General features: G+C 39.9%; 4 protein-coding genes across 8 annotated transcripts in view; 3 read left to right on the forward strand and 1 right to left on the reverse strand.

The window, feature by feature from the left end:
• LOC115037333 (DNA helicase MCM9-like) overlaps window positions 1–2,384 on the forward strand; it is a 20,530-nt gene extending 18,146 nt beyond the window's left edge. For all 4 annotated transcript variants that reach the window (XM_029495791.1, XM_029495792.1, XM_029495790.1 and 1 more), the window contains exon 15: window positions 1–2,384. This exon is cut by the window's left edge and continues 502 nt beyond it. In XM_029495791.1, the coding sequence (XP_029351651.1) occupies window positions 1–906 (906 nt within the window). In that variant the 3' untranslated portion in view covers window positions 907–2,384.
• A 1,408-nt stretch (window positions 2,385–3,792) lies between these two features.
• Window positions 3,793–5,206, reverse strand: LOC115037336 (gap junction Cx32.2 protein-like). Its single transcript, XM_029495795.1, has 2 exons — window positions 5,180–5,206; window positions 3,793–4,789 (listed from the first exon to the last, which is right to left on the reverse strand). Exon 2 carries the CDS (start codon window positions 4,778–4,780, stop codon window positions 4,016–4,018), a length of 765 nt encoding a protein of 254 aa, XP_029351655.1. The 5' UTR covers window positions 4,781–4,789; window positions 5,180–5,206; the 3' UTR covers window positions 3,793–4,015.
• A 3,663-nt stretch (window positions 5,207–8,869) lies between these two features.
• Window positions 8,870–11,101, forward strand: LOC115037513 (gap junction Cx32.2 protein-like). Its single transcript, XM_029496112.1, has 3 exons — window positions 8,870–8,927; window positions 9,579–9,635; window positions 9,783–11,101. Exon 3 carries the CDS (start codon window positions 9,798–9,800, stop codon window positions 10,641–10,643), a length of 846 nt encoding a protein of 281 aa, XP_029351972.1. The 5' UTR covers window positions 8,870–8,927; window positions 9,579–9,635; window positions 9,783–9,797; the 3' UTR covers window positions 10,644–11,101.
• Window positions 11,102–12,724: 1,623 nt separating this feature from the next.
• On the forward strand, window positions 12,725–18,234 carry LOC115037410 (gap junction alpha-1 protein-like). 2 transcript variants are annotated; one of them, XM_029495931.1, is made up of 3 exons: window positions 12,725–12,820; window positions 14,011–14,112; window positions 14,646–18,234. In XM_029495931.1, exon 3 carries the CDS (start codon window positions 14,662–14,664, stop codon window positions 15,811–15,813), a length of 1,152 nt encoding a protein of 383 aa, XP_029351791.1. In that variant the 5' UTR covers window positions 12,725–12,820; window positions 14,011–14,112; window positions 14,646–14,661; the 3' UTR covers window positions 15,814–18,234. The 2 variants fall into 2 exon arrangements, with proteins under 2 accessions (XP_029351791.1, XP_029351792.1); XM_029495932.1 differs by lacking the exon at window positions 14,011–14,112 and having other exon boundaries at window positions 12,773–12,820.
• The last annotated feature ends 2,871 nt before the right edge of the window (window positions 18,235–21,105 follow it).

The following is a 21,105-nucleotide window of genomic DNA, read 5'->3' on the forward strand; positions in this document are numbered from 1 at the left end:
CAAAGTAGCAGCGGACTCTCGTCAGCTGGAAACAGCTTGATCCAGGACAGTCAGTCCTCTGGCAGCAACAAAAGGAACCAGACTGTGATAAACACCACATGTTCTCTGCTGAGGGAAAAGATGGGAGCTGCAGCTGAAAGAGGGGCAGATCTTCACTCAAAGTTGTCAAACTTTGTCTTCAGACCAAGGAAGATAAGACCTTCACTCAGCTCAGAGCTGGAAACTGAACATAGACCCAATGAGTCAGCCAGTGGGTGTGATGATAGTTCCTGTTTCATGCCAATACAATTGGATGAGGATGATTTCCTCTTTAGGAAGGACAAAGAGGCTCGAGGAAGAACTTTAGGCAAAATAATGAGTCATCATACTGAAGATTTAGATCAGCAACAAAGTACCGGACTGACCACTGTTAAATCCACACCTTTAACTTCAAGCTCTAACATCAACATGCCATCAGCTCTCCAGGTGAGCCATGCTGTAGCCTCTTCGACACTGGCGAAACTCTCACGATTCTCGTTTGTGACTACAAATCCCTATCGTGTACCAAATCCTGAGACTAAGAAAGCGCCAGATTATCCTGTACACAATCCTTTAAGTGGAGAGACAAAAACCATTACCACAATTGCCAGAGTAAAGGATGTGTTAAATTCCCCAGACACCAAACTCTTCTCAGGACAGCAACACAAGTCAGCAGCAATGGAGTCCGGGCATGCTGCTCACAGTCAGATAAATGGTGGTGAAAGCTTCATTCATCTGAGGAAGAGGAGGTGTTTTGAGCTAGGTCCCCAAACAAGTTTTGTTCAGTCTAAGGGTCCATTCGCACAACTCTTTGACTCTGTTGAGTTGGGTAATGAAGTTCTTGACACTGACTGGGACAGAGAGGTTTCAAAGAAATTAAAAGTTTGACATGCTTGTGAATAATACCAGCTGTAACGATGGAGTCAATTATTTTAAGAGAAAGGAACAACGATTGTTTCAGGTGTTCTCCCACAAATTGTGCTTAAATTCTCAAGTGATTCTGTATTTCTAAAATAGTCAGTCAGTTGCACTTCTTTCTATAAATCATTTCGTCTGTGTGTCTGTCTGTGTCACACCTTCTCATTCAAATGAATAGGAAAGTGTGTCCAAATTTTTGGCCTGTACTGTATATAATCCAGAGGATTTCTATTCAAAATTTACAATTGTTGCCACTGATATTTGAAAAGTTCCCCAACCTAGTCAAGAGATCTTTTGTGTTGCTGCTGGCTCCATGTCAGGAATTAAAACCTTTGAATCATGTTAAATGGAATAAAATTCTGAGTTCACTTTATTTGTTTTATTTTTTATTTTTTTATTTTTTTTTAAAATTTCAACATCATGTGATGTCAGGAAGTCTGAGCTACACACTGTCTTTAGGACAGAATATCTAGACAACTGTTACCATGGTATCATCAAAACAAAGCCACAATGGCAACGGATTGCAGCACTTACTCCTTGTCATTGTGATTTTATTCCATTTTAACATGATTTATAGTTTTAATTCCTGACATGGAGTGCTGAATGGCTCTAATGAATCTGTTTTTGTAAAAATCTTCAATATTTCAGTACAGCTGATATACACCAATTTAAAAAAAAAAAAAAAAAAAAAGAAAGAAAGATCTCTTGACTATGTTGTGATTTAGCCTTTCTTTTCTCCTCTTTGGCCGGAGAGTCCCCCATAAAGGCTGCTGTGTAACATTTCTTACCAACTTTTTTTAGAACGTGTTGGTCAAAATTTGCATTTGTTACCACTGATATTTTAAGTTCCCCATCATTCAACTTCACTTGACCACAGCAGGAGTGAGGATAAGAGACTCATCTGGATTGATTGCAGCGTTGTTTGATATAATGACTGAACAGAGACATGACATTGTCTTTTCAAGGGAGTAATGATTGGCTGACTTTCGTCTGGTGTGAGCTGCGCTCACCTGCAACATACCTCATGCCATTGGAATCGACGAAAGGACACCGTACTGAGAAGACAATGTCTAAAAAGAGGTTGTTCTCTTTTGATGGATCTCTGAATAGATGTGACTTTGAACAATGTTTATTTTGGCATGTGCAAGATGTAGCTGTTCTGAACCAAAGCATGTACTTTAAATCTGAGTTAACAATTGTGACTCACTGCTGGAACACTTAATCATGGGGGAATTGCAAGCAGGTTAATTGGGCTGGCTCTTGTTGCACTGGCCCTAGGTTGAAATCGGTGGCATAATTCCATTAGCTTTTGCTGATTGAGCATCTGCTTGTGGACAGAGACATAAAAGTGCAAAGAGTTGATAAATATATAGTTGTGTATATAAAAAAAAAAAAAAAAAAAACTGATGTCATCAAACTCTGTGTGGTTATCTTTATAAGTTGCCCATTTGTGTTAAGTGTCTGATTGTTTGTCTATGTGTCATCCCTGTGATGGACTGGTGACCAATGAGGGTGAATCCTACTCTCCCCCAGTCAGTTGGGATTGACTTCATAAATAAGCAGTTGAAATTATTGCAGATACGATCAATAATTAATATAAGATGCGCACATATGTTGTGATTTGATGACCAGATATTTTGCTGACCCGAAACCTATCATCTTATGAATTTCATTATCCACTGATTTATAGATTTACTTATTGAATTGATGACATGATTAAAAAAGAAAGATGTATTCTTGCTTTAAGCAAACTTTGAAAACATGAAAATAAAATATGAACTGGGTTGTAGAGCAGCTGTGTGTCTATAATAATTCCCACACATACATTTAGAGTTTAAAAAAAAAAAAAGCTGCAAAGAAACTAACATTGAGCCAGGTTATCAGCTCATAACTTGAATTAACCAGCATTTATATGTAAGTGTTTAAAGGACGGAAGCGACGCTGGACCTGTCCTGCAAGCTCCAGTAAGGTTTTTGTGTGCTTTCACACAAAGTAAAATTAATTACTAGACAATCCCTTAATCAGATTATACGCCAGATTTATTTATATTAATCTTATATTAAGGTTTCTACAACATAAAAGTACATACCTTTTTATCAGGTAAGGTCTAGATCTCAATGTCTTGAGATAATGTATATTATGATTTAGCAATATACAAATATAATTATTGACCATCAAAGATGAAGTGACACCCGGGGATTCTTCCCCTCTTGTAATGACAGATATGGCTAGACAGTTGGGCTAGAATATTTCCTTTTATACTTTCCCAGTTTGGTTTTCTTAAATTTCTATTTATTTGTTTCCCCAATACTGCCGACAATGTTTAGGTGCTGACACTTTGAAAAGAGCAAACAAATAAAAATCCATTAAGAGACCTGAACCATTCTTTAGAGAAAATGCAAATGGCACAAAAGTTGCCGCAGCCATCTAGACAGTATGAGGCAAAATGTTTTGTGATATTTTCCAAGTCTTTGTATGACTTCATAGCATGTAACAGTAAAAATGACTTTAGACCTTACATATAAAATAGACCTGTTGCTTGTTGTTAACTTTGATATATGCCCATTAACCTTTGATATAGGTTAATGGACATTTTGTGATCTCTAACTTTTTTTTTTTTTTTTCTTTTCCATGACGGTGTCTGTAAGTCTGTAATACTATAGTGGGACCTCTTCACACACCATCTTGGTGACTGGTTTTCTAGCCTGAAGGAAAGGGGGCAAAATGTATGTTAAGTTTGTGCCACTCATCCATGTTTGGGCAGCATTAATACACCTTTACAAATTGTGTCCTGCCAAGTATTTTTTATCAACAGCTGCTACAGTTCCTGATTGTAACAGCAAGTAATATGTTTGGAATTTTTCTTAACATAAAAAACTTGCGAAGTCCAAATATGGACCTTTTCAACAGGACATGTGAATTTTTAAATGTGGAACTTAAATTATGCTATTAACATGTGAGCAGTGTTAACTACCAACAACACATTTAAAGTAATGAATAAGGTAGTGATAAAACATGTATCTGCCAATCTGGAGCTAAGAAGACTACATGAAAGCTGATTGTGTCAGGTCGTAGTCCTTTAGCACAGTGTGACTTTCTCATTGTGCTTTGGTCCCACGAGGCTGTATGCCTGTGGGACAGGTGAGCAACTGTTTCCTTTCTTCCTCTCCTTTATCTTGGAGATGATCAGGTGGAGCATCTCCAAGATGTTGAGGATCACAGAAACACCAGCCATAGCCATCATGAAGACTATAAAGATGTTTTTCTCTGTGGGACGACTTATGAAACAGTCTACTGGAGCTGGACAGGGGTCGTGGTTAAATGAAATCTTAGTTGGCATTAATATGAAGCCATAGAGGTAGTACTGACCGACGATGAATCCCATCTCCAGCAGGATCTTCACCAGCAACTGTATCATATAGCTGACAAGAAGGATGCCCTTCAGCTGCACTTTTCCATGTTCATCTGAGTATTTTGGCGCTTTGACAATTCCATTCCTACCAAGTTTATGCTCCAGGCGTTTCCTCAACTTGTTCTCACTTCGAATCACCAGCAAAACGTGACCCAGATAGATGAGTGTCGGTGTAGAGACAATCAGGATCTGAAGCACCCAAAAACGAGTGTGGGACATTGGGAATGATTTATCATAGCAGGCATTCCTGCAACCAGGACTCTTAGTGTTACAGTCCATGTTTGCTTGTTCATCTCCCCATATTGTGTCTATACCAGCAGCTAGGATGAAGATCCTGAAGAGGAACAAAACACTCATCCAGACCTTCCCTATGACTGTGGAGTGAGACTGCACCTTGTCCAGCAGATCAGATAGGAAGGACCATTCCCCCATGATGAAAGCCTGAGAGAAAAAGAAAATAGAAACAGGATCCATTCAAAAGCATACGTCAAGCATAAGTTCAAAAAACAACAAAAACATTTTGAGCTCCTTGATAGAAAATGGACAGAACTTGTAAAGGACCACAGATGATGACAGCAGATTGCATTGTCATGGAAATCCAAAACACTAACTGGTAATATGAGTTCAGGGAGATTTTTAAAAGAAATTCTTGAGGAAAATGCAGCTGACTACTGTGAGACAGACATGTAGGGTAAGTAGGCTAGCTGGGCAACCAGCTAATTAACTGACTTTCAGGCTTTTGATTAGCTTTAACAGCCTCTGATTTGATTTTTAGATTTTATATGAAAAATACTTGATAATTCATTTGAATTGAATTAGCTCAGGTCCTACCTTAGTTATGGGTGCTTCCTTTGTCAGTCAGTCTTTTGCTGTTACTGGGATTCTCTCACTTCCTTCTTATAATTCAGCTGATGACAACAGAACCCTCCCTAACCACAATGTGACATCACATGGGGAGAAATGACAGGATGAATAACCTTCACTCCTCTGTCCATGTGTCCACGAGCCCTTGACTAATAAGCTGAGGTTGCGCTGGAGCTAACACTAGATTCATCAACTGGTCAAAGAGTCAACTGCGTCACCATTATAGAGGACTTGAAAGGGTCAAGGAAGAGGGAAAAGTGTTAGCTATGTTTCATCATATGACCGTGACCCAGGCCTGGATCCACAAAGCCAAGCATAGAAAAACTTCACTAAACAGAAATGAACAACATTGACAATCAGTGATTACAATGGTCAAGTCAGAGTGTCAAGGCAGCACGGCCGAATACTGGTTGGTGCTTTTGCATCACAACAAGAAGATTGCAGGTTCGGTTCCTGGGTGGAGTTTGCGTGGGTTTTCTCCGGCTACTCCATTTTCTTCCCAACGTCACACATCCATATTCAGGTTAATTGGCCATAGGTCTGAGTGTGAGTGTGAGTGGTTCTTCTCTGTCTGCCTTTGTACGTTGGCCCTGTGATGGACTGGTGATGAACCTGCATGTCTTTGGTCTCTTGGAGAAAGTTGGAGAAGATAGCCCAAGCAAATACTCATACACAGAGACCACATATATATATATATATATATATATATATAAAACAGATTTGAAAAGAAGCAAATGCAAAACGAAGGATATATAATATGTAAGAAAAGAATAATGAAATGATAATGATACTGAAGTATATCCAGTTTGTGTGTATGTGTATTATTGTATGAGAGAGAGACAAAAGAGAAGAATGACAATGTAAGTTTATATGAAATATTAAATTAATAGATATTAATAAATATATATTAAAGTACGTTTGTATGTGTAAATATATACAATTGTTATAATTTTTACAGTTTCAACCTATACACATGAATATAAAACACCTAATTACCAATGTGCAGAGAGGTAGCTATTTCATGTTGTAAAATAAATTCCATTGTGGTCTTTGTTGTTCTGATCCTGCTCTTGGATAGTGGTGTGCAACAGGTGCATGTGAGTAGTTTACTAATCAGAAGGTTGGTGTAATTCCTGGCTCTTCCAATCTGCAAAAAATAAATCCTAAATCCAAGCTATACCATTATGTATAGCACTACATGTAAAGAGAAGGTACAATAAAAAAAAAAAAAAATTGCTGTAGAATGAGAATCTTTACATCGTTATCCTTTAGTGACCGCTGAGCTGACTCAGAATAGACTTTCACACTTTCTTCTATTGCTCACATATGTGAATCACAAAATTCTCCTCCCTCAAAACAAAAGTCCTCAGCTAATCATTTCCACTGTTGATAAGCCAGATGTCATCAGCTCTGAGAAGCTGCAGGTTACAAAACCTTTTGCTCCCACACTCAGATGAAACAGATGCTAGTCATTGGCCCCAGACAGATTCCAGTTTGATCCATAGTCTCTTCGTCTTCCCTCTAGTTGACCCTCACCAGGTCTACCTCTTAAACCTAATGCAGTTCAACCTTTGTGTTGTCCAAACTGGATTGTTGTTCCGCTTTCAGGACTTTTGCTTGTACTAAAGGTTTTCAGGTGGTTCAGATACTGCTTATGACTAAATCTAGTGTGTGATCACATCCTACCAGCCGACCGCCCTGACTGGATCTAAAACCCTAAAACAGTCAGAGAGGCGAATGGCTGCAGGTTGTTGCTGTGGTCAAGGACCTGACAGGAAAAGGCCAAAGTTCCACTTAGTGGATTATTGCTTGATTCACTCAGACTTTAAATCTATGACCATGACAATCTTAGGGAATCTATTGAACCCAGTACTTACAGTAGAGTCCATGTACACTTGCTGACTTAACTAAACACACACAAATTTGTTGGGCACCTTACGTGAAAGAACGGAAAACCCAAAATGATCACTGAAACAACTTGAAACTGACAAAAGTAATAATAACTTAAAATGTGTTGTGTTGAAAATGTACTAATGAAAATCAGAAATTGTTTTGAATCTTGGTTCAACATAAGGATAACCCCCCCCCCCCAAAAAAAAAAAAAAACAAAACCTAATGAAACTTAATTGGCCTGGACAAAAATGATGTTACCTTTAACTTAATATTTTACTGAACAACCTTTTCAGGCAATCACTGCAATCAAGCGATTTCTGTAACTCTCACTGAGACCTCTGCACCTCCTTGTGAGCAAACTGTTCCTGCTGTCTCAGGTTTGAAGGGTGCCTTCTCAAGACTGCATTTTTCAGCGCCTTCCACAAATGTTCAATAGGATTTACTGTGGGTACAGAGAGTATTCAGATCTCCTTACATTTTGCTCTTTGTTACATTGCAGCCATTTGCTTAAATCATTTAAGTAGATATTTTCCCTCATTAATGTACGCACAACACCCCATTTTGACAGAAAAGCACAAATATTTTGTCATTTTAGTATTAAGTATTCAGACCCTTTGCTGTGTCACTCATATATTTAACTCAGGTGCAATCCATTTCTTCGGATCATCGGTCAGATGGTTCTACACCTTCATTGGAGTGTTTAATTGAATTGATTGGACTTCATTAAAAAGGGCTAAAGTGTTATTTTCTATAGTCTGTAAACATAGAGCTAATGTGACTAGCCAAAAACTTTAGATTTTGTCTCATCTGTGCACAGGGGATTCTCCCAGAAGAATATGCATTTTTGGCAAATTCCAGTCTTGCTTTTTATGGTTTGCTCTTAACAGGAGTGGTCCTCAGTCATCTGACATTCAGTACACTTTGGCGCAAACAGGGATGGATGGTGTGATCTGATATCTGTTCTGGAACTGAAATCTTGTTTCTGCACACATACAGACAATATAGTCTGTAGTCCACACCTTGTCGGTCTCAGTGTGAGTCTTTCCCAGTGTTCTCCCCGCAGACCGTGCCAGTCATGACGAAGAGATCAGGTGACCATAACCATTCTCTGACGGGACTCTTAAAAAGGATTTCACTCCAGTCAGAGGGAGACCAGTAGAAGTGTTGGAGAAAGTACCAGCGGGTATACAGATGTACCTTGACTTTGAAGTTCACTTCTAATCTCTTTGAAGTTGTTCTGGGCTCTTTGGTTACCATTTGTATTATCCTTCCCTTCAATTTGTCCCCAATTGAATGCCACGCGAGCAGCATGGTGGCACAGTGGTAAATGCTGTTGCCCCACAATAAGACATTTGTAGGTTCGCTTCCCAGGCCGTGGTGCAGGGCGAGGGCAGGGTACAACCTGGACAGGTTGCCAGTCAATTTAAACAGACAGAGACGAACAACCACTCACGCCCAGACCTAGGCAATTTAGATTCCTACCCACATTCCTGCATTTCGACATTTTACATAAACAGGGTGTGCCTATGAAATAACTGCCAGGGTGTAGGCAGATCTATTTCAGAGAGAAAGATGATTTACAGAGTGGCCTAATAATTGGGTGTTGTGTATGACTGTTGCTTCCTGTTCTGGAGCAGGAACTGATGACATCTTTTCTCAAGACTCATCAAAATCATCACGCGCTTCACTTAGACCAGACCAAACCCACTCGTCTCTGCCTTATTTAAGTCTTCCTCTAGCCATTTTGTTGTATCTTTTGTTGCCCACTCTTTGGCTCATCTGGGCTCACGACAAAGACATTGTTATACCTGAAGCCTAACAGGCGAGTACATTTTATGTTTATGGAACTTTGAATTAAAAAATTTACCACATTCTTTTGTCACAGGAAGCAGCTCTGTATTTCTTTAGATCTTTTGCAGAACATGAATAACTTTATGTCTGATATTGTTGATATAAATATATCACACTAATGTAAAACTTGTATGCCCTCTGCTGATTTACTTCACAATATTTCTCTCACTTTTTAATTTTACACTTGTAACTTTGAGAACAAAAAGATCAGCCACCTGTCCCAGTCTCAGAAGACTGTGGTACACAAAGTCTGAAGGACACCACTAGTCTCAATGAACAATATCTAAGCTAACTAAAATGCATAGTTTAAAACAGGATGTTCAACAGATATAGCTGCTTTTCTGTGTGTTATTTAAAGGTTTGTGGTATTTTGGGGCTTAGAATGACATGATACACATGTCTGTGAGAATTTTAAGAGATTTCTTTAAGAGGTGAACAGTAGAACCTATTATGGATGGAGGGTATATCCTTGCATCCTTGAATCTGATTCATGTCTAGAATTAATGTGATTATTCATGTTAAAAGTTACTAATGGCCTGTAGATCGTTGTTGGAGACTCACATGTCTTAAGCTGAAGTGTTGGTATCATTAAGGAATATATTTTTCCATTTTTTGCTTTCAGAGTTCTCTGTGGAGCTCAGGTAGCAATAGGTCAGCCAGCCCATTGGGAGAGAAGGAGGTGAGTCCAGGGGGCTGGTAGCCTTGGTGACAGCAGCGACTGCTTTGTTGTGATATTAAAAACTGACTTGACTGGTTGGTGTAATAATTCACTATCTTTTTGTATTTTTTTTCTTTTAAGTTTAACATCTTTGTGCTTCTCCTTCAGACTTGAGTTTGAGCCATGGGTGACTGGTCTTATCTGTCTGCTCTGTTGGACAAGGTCCAGTCTCACTCCACTGTGGTGGGGAAGATCTGGATGAGTGTTCTCTTCCTGTTCAGGATCTTTGTCTTGGGTGCGGCTGCAGACAAAGTCTGGGGAGATGAAGTGTCAGAGTTCTACTGTGACAGCCAGGAACCAGGATGCAAACATGCCTGCTACAACTGGATGTTCCCCATATCTTACATTCATTACTGGGTCCTGCAGATCACTTTTGTGTCCACACCAACCCTGGTCTACCTGGGTCACGCTGTCCACATCATCCACAAAGAGAGGAGGATGATGGAACAGCTGAAAAACTGTCCAAATGTAAGTGCACTGAAGAAACCAAAGTACACGGATGAAAGAGGGAAGGTGAAGATAAAAGGCATTCTGTTTTGCACCTACATGACCCAACTGATAGTCAAGATCCTTCTGGAGGTGGGATTCAGTGTGGGCCAGTTCTACATTTTAGGCCCCGTGTTCATGGTCACCTACTTCCACTGCACAATGTCACCACCTTGTGCTCGTTTCAGTGGAGCCCAGTGTTATATTTCACGTCCCACAGAGAAGACTATTTTCATCATATTTATGCTGGTGGTTTCAGGCATCTCTGTGGTGCTCAATATCATTGAGATAATCTACCTGCTTTGTAACAGGAGGACAGGAAAGAGAAAACAGCTTCCTCTGTCCAGTTTACAGGAGCACCCAACCAACCCAGCCTGGGGGGGCTTGAGCAGCACATATGGAGGCTTCCAGCAGCTGCATGCCCAGGGTTTGACAGAGCCCTGCAGTGATTTTGACTCCATTAGCAAAGAGAAAGACACTTGATATATCAACAATAATAATAATGAATAAAGTCAGTTAGAGATGATTTTTTCCTTTTAACTGTTCACATATAAAGAATTATATAAATTTAATTATTTACAGCCATTTGTTCAGTGGTCTAATTGGTCAATATCAACAATGTGTGGCTCATTCTTAATCTATGATTGTTGCAATGCAATTTGTTTATCATATTTGTTTCTGTATTGACTATAAGTCTGGAGCGGAAGAAATAAAATCATGTGAAAATGTGACATAATATTCAAAATGTAGAGATTACAACAAGTAAGTCATACACACCAGGTGAGCAAATCTCCAGAGAGACAATGACTTATCTGCATGCATGAATGTTGATTCTGTAAAGTAAAACTGAAACATAAAATTATCTACATTATATAATGTTAATGTAATGTGACTGTAGCTGAACAGTAAAATGAAATATCAACCTTTTGAATCTTTTTTAATAATTTTTAGTATTATAGGGTCATATTTGTGTGAAACATAGGCAATGAATACTAAAATATAAAACTGTATACAATAAAGAGGTTACCAGATAAATTTGCCTTCTAAAGCATATTGTATTCTTCCTACATATAAGGTATTAGTTAAATCCCATCTGAACTTTTGCCTTATGGTTTCTTTATGTGACATCAATTCTTTATTATCTTACTGTCTCATAATTGCGTATCCCTTCCTGTAGTTGTATGGAGGACAAAGAGCAATTTATGGAGGTTGGATTGGGGTCACACTGGTGTGGCAGCCGAAAATCTAGCAAGCAGGAATCTGTCACTCTGTAATTTACACCAATCCAAGGAGGATAGTAAGGTCGTCTTAACTACATATTAAAGGATATAACAGGTCTTTACCTCCTCCATTTTAGAATAAGTCATTGGAGATGCTCTGACCCATTCATTTAGCTATCACAGTTTGGCCCCTGTCAAACTCACTCAAATCCTTAGGCTTGCCCATTTTTCCTGCTTGTAACACAACAAATTTGAGGACAAAATTTTCACTTGCTGCTTAATATATCCCACCCACAGGTGCCAGGGGAAGAGATAATCAGTGTTATTCATTTAACTACTCAGTGGTCTTATTGTTATGCCAATGCCTATGTATGGAGGCGTTCCCCTGCACAAACACTGACGTGAAGCAGCCACCAGATGGTGGTGTGTAATGGGAGGTAAAGTGTGTAATGCTCTTTGGTTCAGTAGAAAGTTACAAAACACACAGGAACAAATAGATTTGAGTCTTTGGTGATTGTATCTAAATTTACAACATCGCTTTTTATTTTCTTTTAATACTCACATGCATATAATACTTATATGCAATGGAGCAGTGGGCCTCAGGATATAAACACTCAGTACAGGAGGTGATGAAAATGTCCAGTATGAAGCATTATAAGAACATTGAAGGCACACTTTTAGTATAAACCGTGTCCTGTACATAGGTTTCTTCAACAGAAATACAACTGAGTTAATCAAACGTTTTTTAGATTATTTTATCATTATAACATATGAAGAAAAAATATTTTCAGACTTAGGTTTGAGCTATAAAAGAAATTATTCATTAATTATAGCCATCAAAATTCAGCTATTTCTCTGGTGTAAAAGAAAGGCTCTCTTGTGAAGGTTGTCTAAGGAACATACTAACATTAAGGCAGTTGTCACATGCTTTAAAACACTCCTCCATAAAGGGCTCCAGGGACCGCCAGGGGTCCCTGAAGGGATTTCACTATTTATTTATTTGCACTGTATTTTCATCCATAAGTTAAACAACGACAGAAGATGAGGAAATCCGTGTTTTGTGTCATATATTGTGCAAAAAAACAGTTTTATAAGTAAATAAATAGTCGCTGGTTTCACTTTTTCTGTAGTAGCCCCGGATGTTAAGCTTTTGGACTTTTTGAACCGTGTCAGAGAGCAGCCGATATCTGTTCTGGAACTAAAATCTTTTGTTTCTGCACACATACAGATAATATAGTCTGTAGTCCACACCTTGTCGGTCTCAGTGCGAGTCTTTCCCAGTGTCCTCCCCGTAGACCGGGCCAGTCCTGACGTAGAGATCAGGTGACCATAACCATTCTCTGACGGGACTCTTAAAAAGGATTTCACTTTCAGAGGGAGACCAGTACAAGTGTCGGAGAAAGTCCCGGCGGGCGCCCTTCTATCTCTTAAAGCTCCCAGGTAAGTTTTGCGCCTTACTGGCGCTGCTCCGCTGCTGCTTCACTAACTTTAAGAAGTTTCCTGAGTATGTGAGCCTATGATCCCGGTTTGCCTACTGCTCCATATTTTAAGACTTATCCGGGGAGAAAAAGAGAGACATGCTTTTATTCTCTGGTTGAACTTTTACTTCACATATCGTTTGAAAAATGAAGTTATTTTTCAATCCCGTTATCATTTCTTCTGGCTCTGAACCAGGTCTCTCTTCCAGACTTTGAACATCAGGGAATTAGTGTTTTATTTTGAAGAACTCAGATAACAGGGACTAAGACTTGAGAGTCCAGCATCAAACCTGCAGTCTGGAGAACGCCATCATTTGGAGTTTTTCCTTCATGGAGGAGCAGTTTTCAGAGAGGCAACTAAGAGTCTCATTGTTCTGCATCCTATTGTTCTGCTATGTCTTCTTCATTTTCGACCAAACAGACTCAGTCATGCATAAATGGGCGCGATGCTCTCTGTGTGATAAAATCCACTGAGGTTCATGAGTTTTAATTGTTCTTGCTTCATGTCTGAAGGCTGCAGATGAATTCTAGAGGACCACAGGTCACAGAACAGAAAGATATAGCTTAAGGTGAAATAAGTGAGAAGGTATACTAGTTGGGTTATGTGGGGGATGCCACTAATCCACATGAACCTATTTATGAAGGCCTGAAGTAAACGTCTGATTGCCAACTTCCTTTTAGCATCCTAGGATCTGCTCCAACCTTGTTATAGTTCATTTCATCTCAGAGCCACCAACCTTCATCAGATTCTAGGCAAGATTTCAGATGGAGCTGTGAAAATTAACAATTGGTTTACCATTTCATTCTAGCATTCTTGTTTAAATGTTTGTTGCTTGGAGAACTTTTATATCAGTGCTGAATAGAGCTAGTGTGTGTTTCCTTCTCACTGGTGAGCTCAGCTCTGACATCGTTTCTGCGTTCAGTGTGACTGGGGGGCGGACTAGTTGTCAGGGGACAGGCCCAGATGAGTTGAGAGCTGCTGAATTTGCCCCCCTCTAATTTGGCACAGTATAAATAAACTGACTTGAGTTAAACTAGTCACTACTCAGAGTTTGTGAGTGGACACCCAGGGCAGCTCTGGATTGACCCGTTTCACTGGTCAACAGGGACTTTGAATGTCAAACTTTTGTCTATGCCCTCATTTTCCCACAGGAAGTGTTGTGTGGATCTGTGGAACAAGACCCACCACACGCCTTCCTGACCATATTGAGCAGCAGTGTCTGCTCTGCCACAGCTCAACACTTCTCAGATCAGGTACACAATCACACTGTATCACGGCTCATCTCCAGCAGCCTCAATGTTAGTAGCTCTGCAAGTCAATTCAGCTTCTAGTCAGTCTGTACTGCAAGCACATCCTATTCACTGTTAGACTCATTGATGTTTTTCATGTGTTTAAACTGATACAGATTTTAAAGCTGTTGTTAGCATTTGCTGTGAATTGACATGGTGTAATAGAGGTCATCTGTGTGGTTTTCAAGCTCTTTGCTTTATTGTAACTTTTCATCTATATTACTCTCACAGTCACAACAGATCCTTAATTTTCCCTTCACTGCCACAGTAGTTAACAAAGAATCTTTGTGGTTTCAACATTTGTAAATCCTGGATTTTAAATATTCTTATGTCTGACATGCTGTTTCCCTAAACAGGTTGGACTGAAAATGTTTTATCACCAATAACAAAACTGTTCAATAAAATAATACTCCTAAAAATAACTGTAAATGTTCCTCAGAGACCACATCTTTCAACACATAGTATTAAAATGTGAAAATGTGTCTTTCTCTCACCAGCTAACACTCCCTGAGAATGGGTGACTGGAGTGCTCTGGGTCGTCTGTTGGACAAGGTCCAGGCCTACTCCACTGCTGGGGGAAAGGTCTGGCTGTCAGTCCTCTTCATCTTTAGAATCCTGGTCCTGGGCACTGCAGTGGAGTCAGCCTGGGGAGACGAACAGTCTGCCTTTAGATGTAACACCCTGCAACCTGGATGTGACAACGTCTGCTACGACAAATCTTTCCCCATCTCCCATGTTCGCCTCTGGGTCCTCCAGATCATCTTTGTGTCGACACCCACCCTCCTCTACCTGGCTCATGTCTTCTATCTAAACAGAAAGGAACAGAAACTGAATAGGAAGGAAGAAGAGCTTAAAGCAGTTCAAAATGATGGAGGTGATGTTGATATCCCACTGAAGAAAATTGAGATGAAAAAGCTAAAGTATGGCATTGAGGAGCATGGTAAAGTGAAGATGAAGGGGGCTCTGCTCAGAACCTACATAGTCAGCATTTTCTTCAAGTCTATGTTTGAGGTGGGTTTCCTGGTGATCCAGTGGTACATGTACGGTTTCAGCCTCTCTGCAGTCTATACCTGTGAGAGGTCCCCATGTCCACAAAAGGTTGAGTGTTTCCTGTCCCGCCCTACAGAGAAGACAGTCTTCATCATCTTCATGTTGGTGGTCTCCCTGGTGTCCCTGCTCCTGAACATCATTGAGCTTTTCTATGTGTTTTTTAAGAGGATCAAAGACCGTGTGAAAGGGAAACAGCAGACCACACTCTTCCCTGGTGGTGGGGGCACCACAAGCCCTTCCACTAAGTTTGCCTACTATAACGGTTGTTCCTCCCCAACTGCTCCGCTCACGCCTATGTCTCCACCAGGCTACAAGATGGCCACAGGAGAGCGGGGAACCGGCTCATGCCGCAATTATAATAAGCAGGCCAATGAACAAAACTGGGCCAACTACTCTACAGAGCAGAACCGGCTCGGTCAGAATGGTGGAGGAAGCACTATTTCAAACTCCCATGCACAAGCGTTTGACTTCCCTGACGACACTCAAGAGCATAAGAAACTGTCCTCATCAGCGGCACATGAATTGCAGCCCTTGGCATTGATGGATGCCAGGCCCTGCAGCCGGGCCAGCAGCCGTATGAGCAGCCGAGCCAGGCCGGATGACCTGGATGTGTGACCCCCAACTCCTCCTCCCCCAACCTCTGGCTGTCTGCAGCTGGAGAGTCACGACACACTCAATAAATACTCACAGAGGTTCATGTGAGAGGTGGGACTAACCCCAGTCACTGTCTTCATTATAGAGACTCTTAATCAATCAAAGAGATGTTTGAACTAATTATGTAACACTGTCAAAGGTACAAGTTGCAAATATTTTTTCAGTTACTTTTATCATAACTTTGTAGAGGAGTTGACCCATAAAATAACTTCTTGGCCACAGGGATGTAGTTGGAGCTCAACCTCCTTAGAAACAATCACTGACCAGATCCACATCAGGTCAAAGTGGCAAATGTGGTTTTATTTAGCTAGGTATTCTCATTTCCACAGTGTCCACTCCTCTTCCAATGACAACATTTTGCTTCATTAGCTGAGACCCAAGGCCAAGGTGGCAGCCTTATAGCAGGGTACTGTTTCAGCTCTGCCTGTTCAACAGCAGATACACATCAACACCTTTTTTTTCCAGTTGCTCAACCATTCATTCATTCTTCTACCACTTACCTGTTTCTGGGTCTTGAGGGGTGCTGCAGCTAATCCCAGCTCACATTGGGCAAGGGCAGGGTACACCCTGGACAGGTTGCCAGTCGATCGCTGAGCCAACACAAAGAGACAGACAAACACAAACAACCACTCACACTCACACTGGGCAATTAAGGAACACCAGTTAGCCTAAAAATTCATGTCTTTGGACTTTGGGAGGAAACCAGAGTACCCTGAGGAAACTCACTCAGGCATGGGAGAACATCCAAACTCCGCATAGAACGGCCCCAGGCACCAGGAACCAAACCCATGATCGTGTTGTTACTATGTTACTACTATGCTGCGGTACTGAATCCAGTATGGCCAGAGTCAGAGCCCAACCACAGATGTCCCAATGCCTAATTTTAGTCAGATGATCTGGAGCATGTCATTACAGGCTATGATTACAGCTTGGTTCTTATTCATACGGAAGCTTTTTGAACTCGACAGCCCTGTAGTTACGGTCAGTTAAACTTGTTAAGGTTCCGAAAGGACATGTTCTGATTAAGAAATAACAGATATGCTGTTGAATGTCCATACTAATAGATATCACTGCAGAATAATGTCACTCTGCCTTAGTTCGGGTCCTGAGAGACAACTTTACATGGGTCAGGTACTTTGAGAAAATGAGACCACCCCTCTCTTTTAAATAATTCCGTGTGATCAACAGCTGCTGTCTAATGGACTCAGCTGCATTGAGTTGTTCTGACAATTTACTTGTATAATGGAGCTGAAAGACTGTTAATACAATTTTAAACTTACATCCTTAACAATTTGAATGAAAATCCCTATGTAGGCAGACATTAGAAACTCATCATTGGATAATTGTTGGATTAAAAGTGAATATTACAGTGAATATTTATTGCTGGGCTTTTGTAGCACACCCACCATTAGGAGAAAGAAATGACTACTATCCTGGATCTCTTACTCACACCAAACATTAACTCCCCATTGACTATATATTTATTGACAGTAAAACAATTTGTATGTTTTTCTTCAGTAACCTTGTCAGTGTGGATTGTTGTTTCCTGATAGACTTTGAATTTATGTGGTTTGATATTTTCATTTTGTGGTTTGATTTGTCTGTGTTGGTGTGTATGTGTATGGATGTGGGCTCTTAAAAAAAAAAAAAAAGGCCTTTACCATTGTCCTTCACTCTTCATTCATCATCTGTGGGCCTTAGTAGGGACAGTAGAATGATTTTCTGTGTTTTACATATGGCAGTGAATGATTTCTTGGTTCTGTAGCTAATGTTTTGATTTCAGACTCTAGACGTAATCATTGCTGCTTGAGACATAGATATTTAGTACTGTAAATCAAGCTAACTGTGTCACAATAAAAATGTGAGTTTTTAGAAGACTGCTTATAGATCTGGACTAATATTTAGTCAGTTATATTAAAATTTAATTTGCCAATGTAGCTCCACAACTACACACCACTAGAATGAATTTCAATCCAGGCTTCTTTTCTTTTTGCTCTTTTGCTCTCATTTGTCAGTTGTGCTTTGTTTTGTCAGTATTTACATGTGTCATGGATCTTTGGCTACAGCAGCGTTTGCACTGAGATCTCGGTCATAGAGATGTGACATGGTGCAGACAGTAAGTGGTAGTAAGAGTTTTCTGATACACATTACTAATTTATTTGAATCACTGCAGTTGATCATATCAGACATCTGACCATTGGTTCTGTGACAGATGTCGCCGACTGACAGAACTTAAGCAACAGTCTTGGGTTGCAGCCATTTGGACAATGCTTATCCATGTGGATCCACTGTTGTACAGTGTAAGTGCATCATAGCATTGAAGAACCCATTCATTATATCAGTGAAAAGCTATTTTAACCAATAAATAATTTTCTTTCTTTATCACTGACTCATTGGCTTCATTCACTTTGTGCATTGACTGAATAACCTTAACCCATTTAGAGTTTGGTTTAAGCCAAAAATGTATTTCATGTCATAAAAAAAAAAAAAAAAAAGTTTTAGTCATATTTTATTGCACATAAATAATTTTGTCAAGCATTTCTCATCTTCATCTTTCATTTACAGTGGTCATTGGTCACCAGCAAATAGGCTCACAGAGAATCAAAAATTTAGTCAAACTAATTTAATGGTCCACATTTTAACTTTATTGATGATAGTTGTAGTTTTAAGAACTTATTGTCTCATACAATGAATTGTCTCATACAAAATATACTCATATCCCATTGTAGTTTTAAATCTCCTCTCCCATGCTTCATTCTCTCTCTAGTAATAACAAATCTGTTAATCTGCAGAGCTTGAACCTGAGTTTTTTGAGCTTCTCTTCTGATTGGCTGACTGTTTTTCTGGTTCATCCACTAAAAATATGGCATATAGTAAATATCCAGATAAACCAAATCCTACAAGACTGGAAGGTGGCTCTGGGCTTGGAACATCTCTTGGAAGAGCTGTGACTCCATTGTTGTGACAGCACAAATTTCATTTTATGTGCAAATATGGAAATGACATTTAATCAACCTTGAACTCTGGTGATTTCGTGCATTTATTTGCAAAATACTTTACTTGAAACCTTCACAGTACTAATGGTGAACCGACGTCAGCTTAATAATCAAAGAAGACATTGATATCTACTTTTATTTCTACCTTTAACTCAGGCTTTTTGATCATGTTTTCATGCAATTGATTGTCTGAGTTTACTTTGACATATTCAGTGTCATCTCAGTGGCCCTGAGATCTGAAGGCACTGTAACTAAATTTGGCAACACATGTATTTCAACTTAATTTGATATTTTGTGCACAACACATTATCAAAATGGGCTGCATGAATTTGGGAACACTTGAGCACTGCATCAATTTGACAAGACATGCGCTACACAATTAGAAAAAGCCATGCAGGGAGATCACAGCACAAAAAAGTGTATCTGGGGGCACTTAAAAGTGATGCATAGCAGTGCCAATTTTGAAATTAATGATATCTAAATTTGGGTGGAAAAAAAAATGTGTCAGCTGTTATTTACATTGAACAAAAGTGGCATGTCCAAATTATTCATATCAATAATCAATAGAAAAGCCATTATTGGCTATTGCAGCAATCACATGCTTCCTATAATTGCTGACAGTCATGTCTCCTCTGGTATTTTTGCCCATTTATCTTTTGCGACGAGCTCCAACTCCCCTTGCAATCACCATTAGCATCATCTTTAGCTCCTTCCACAGATTTTCAAACAGATTCAAGACAGGACTCTGACTAAATGTTGATGTTTTTGTCCACTAACAATTTCTTCACCACTCTTGCTGTGTCTTTTAGGTTGTTGTCGTGCTAAACTGTCCAGTGGTGCCAAAGCCAAGTTTCTCTGTGGGAATGCTCTTCATTGAGTTAAAGGCTTCTCCTTTTTTATGTCAATTGAAAGCTACATATTCTGGTCAAACAATTAAATTTTTGCTTCATTTGACCATATAACAAAAGACCAGAAGTCCACTTCTTTGTCCACAAAACCAAGCAGTGTGCATGTTCCGTTGTACTGTCTGTCTTGAGATGTTGTCACCAGCAGGGCCCAGATTCTCCATAATAGTCTTGGTGGTGATCCTTGGATTCTTTTTCACATCTTTCATTAGATGATGTCCTCTGAAGGTTTCCACTCTGTGGAATGTCTTGCATTTTTTATAAATATTTTGCACTGTAACAACTGGAACTTGAATACAATTAGATATGACCTTATGGCCTTTTCCTGGCAGCATAGTGGTTAGTGCTATTGCCTCACAACAAGAAGGTCACTGGTGTGGTTCCTGGGTCTGGGGCCTTTCTGTGAGGAGTTTCCTCCCTTCATCCAAAGACATGCATGCTTGGGTTAATTGGTGACTCCAAATTGCTTGTAGGTCTGAGTGTGAGTGTTTTTTCGTCTTTGTCTGTCTCTGTATGTTGGCCCTGCGATGGACTAGTTACCTGACCATGGTCTACCCCACCCTCACCCAATGTGAGCTGGGACTGACTACAGCATCCACTGTGACCTAGAAATGGATACGCTGAATTAATGAATAATAGCAGGTGGTTGGTAGCAGATGTGTAATCATGGCTTGTTTCCATTAACCTGCATAGTGTGCAATTTTGAATTGTGAACTTGGACTCTTTTGAATGAATGAATATGCTGCCTTAGGCCTAGATTGCTTGAGGATGCACTGAGCTCCTCTCTCTCTTTCTCCCTCCCTTTCTCAGCCTCTCTCCCTCAGTCTCTCTGTGGCTCTCTCTCCCCCATGCATCTACATTATAACATGACATCTGACTTTGTTTCTTCCCGTAGGGGTTTTGTCCCTCCTGTCCCCATCCTACAGGTGCTGAATCATCTCTATTCAGTACATGCTGCTCCAATAGTTACCTTTAGTTATCATTATAAACTACTAATAGTACTGTGTAAACGATATATACTACTGTACAGTATACAGTACTGCAGGAGCTGTCTGACAAAATTGGGTGTTTGGGGTGTCCCACTTCTAAGATCAAACTCACATGGCCTTATATGCACAAAGTGTTTGTCTCACAGTACCTGACTCCTGAGCTCACGAACAAAGTTACAAAGCCACATTGTAACTTGATGAAGTTAGAGATGAAGGTTCTACCTTCATCTCTGCCAGACTACAACCACTGAATTTTGCTGTGAATTTGGAGATTTTAATCAGATTAGGAACAGTACAGTAGTGTTAAATTAGATGGATTAAAGGCTTTAGCTTGACGTTTGTTGCTTTGTATACACCAAATAG

Source organism: Echeneis naucrates, chromosome 24 (genome assembly GCF_900963305.1).
Source record: "Echeneis naucrates chromosome 24, fEcheNa1.1, whole genome shotgun sequence".
In the NCBI taxonomy this organism is placed as follows: domain Eukaryota; kingdom Metazoa; phylum Chordata; class Actinopteri; order Carangiformes; family Echeneidae; genus Echeneis; species Echeneis naucrates.

Bases quoted from the DNA above. Each gene is read 5' to 3' on its own strand.
- LOC115037513 (XM_029496112.1), top strand. From the start codon at position 9,798: ATGGGTGACTGGTCTTATCTGTCTGCTCTGTTGGACAAGGTCCAGTCT.
- LOC115037336 (XM_029495795.1), bottom strand. From the start codon at position 4,780: ATGGGGGAATGGTCCTTCCTATCTGATCTGCTGGACAAGGTGCAGTCT.
- LOC115037410 (XM_029495931.1), top strand. From the start codon at position 14,662: ATGGGTGACTGGAGTGCTCTGGGTCGTCTGTTGGACAAGGTCCAGGCC.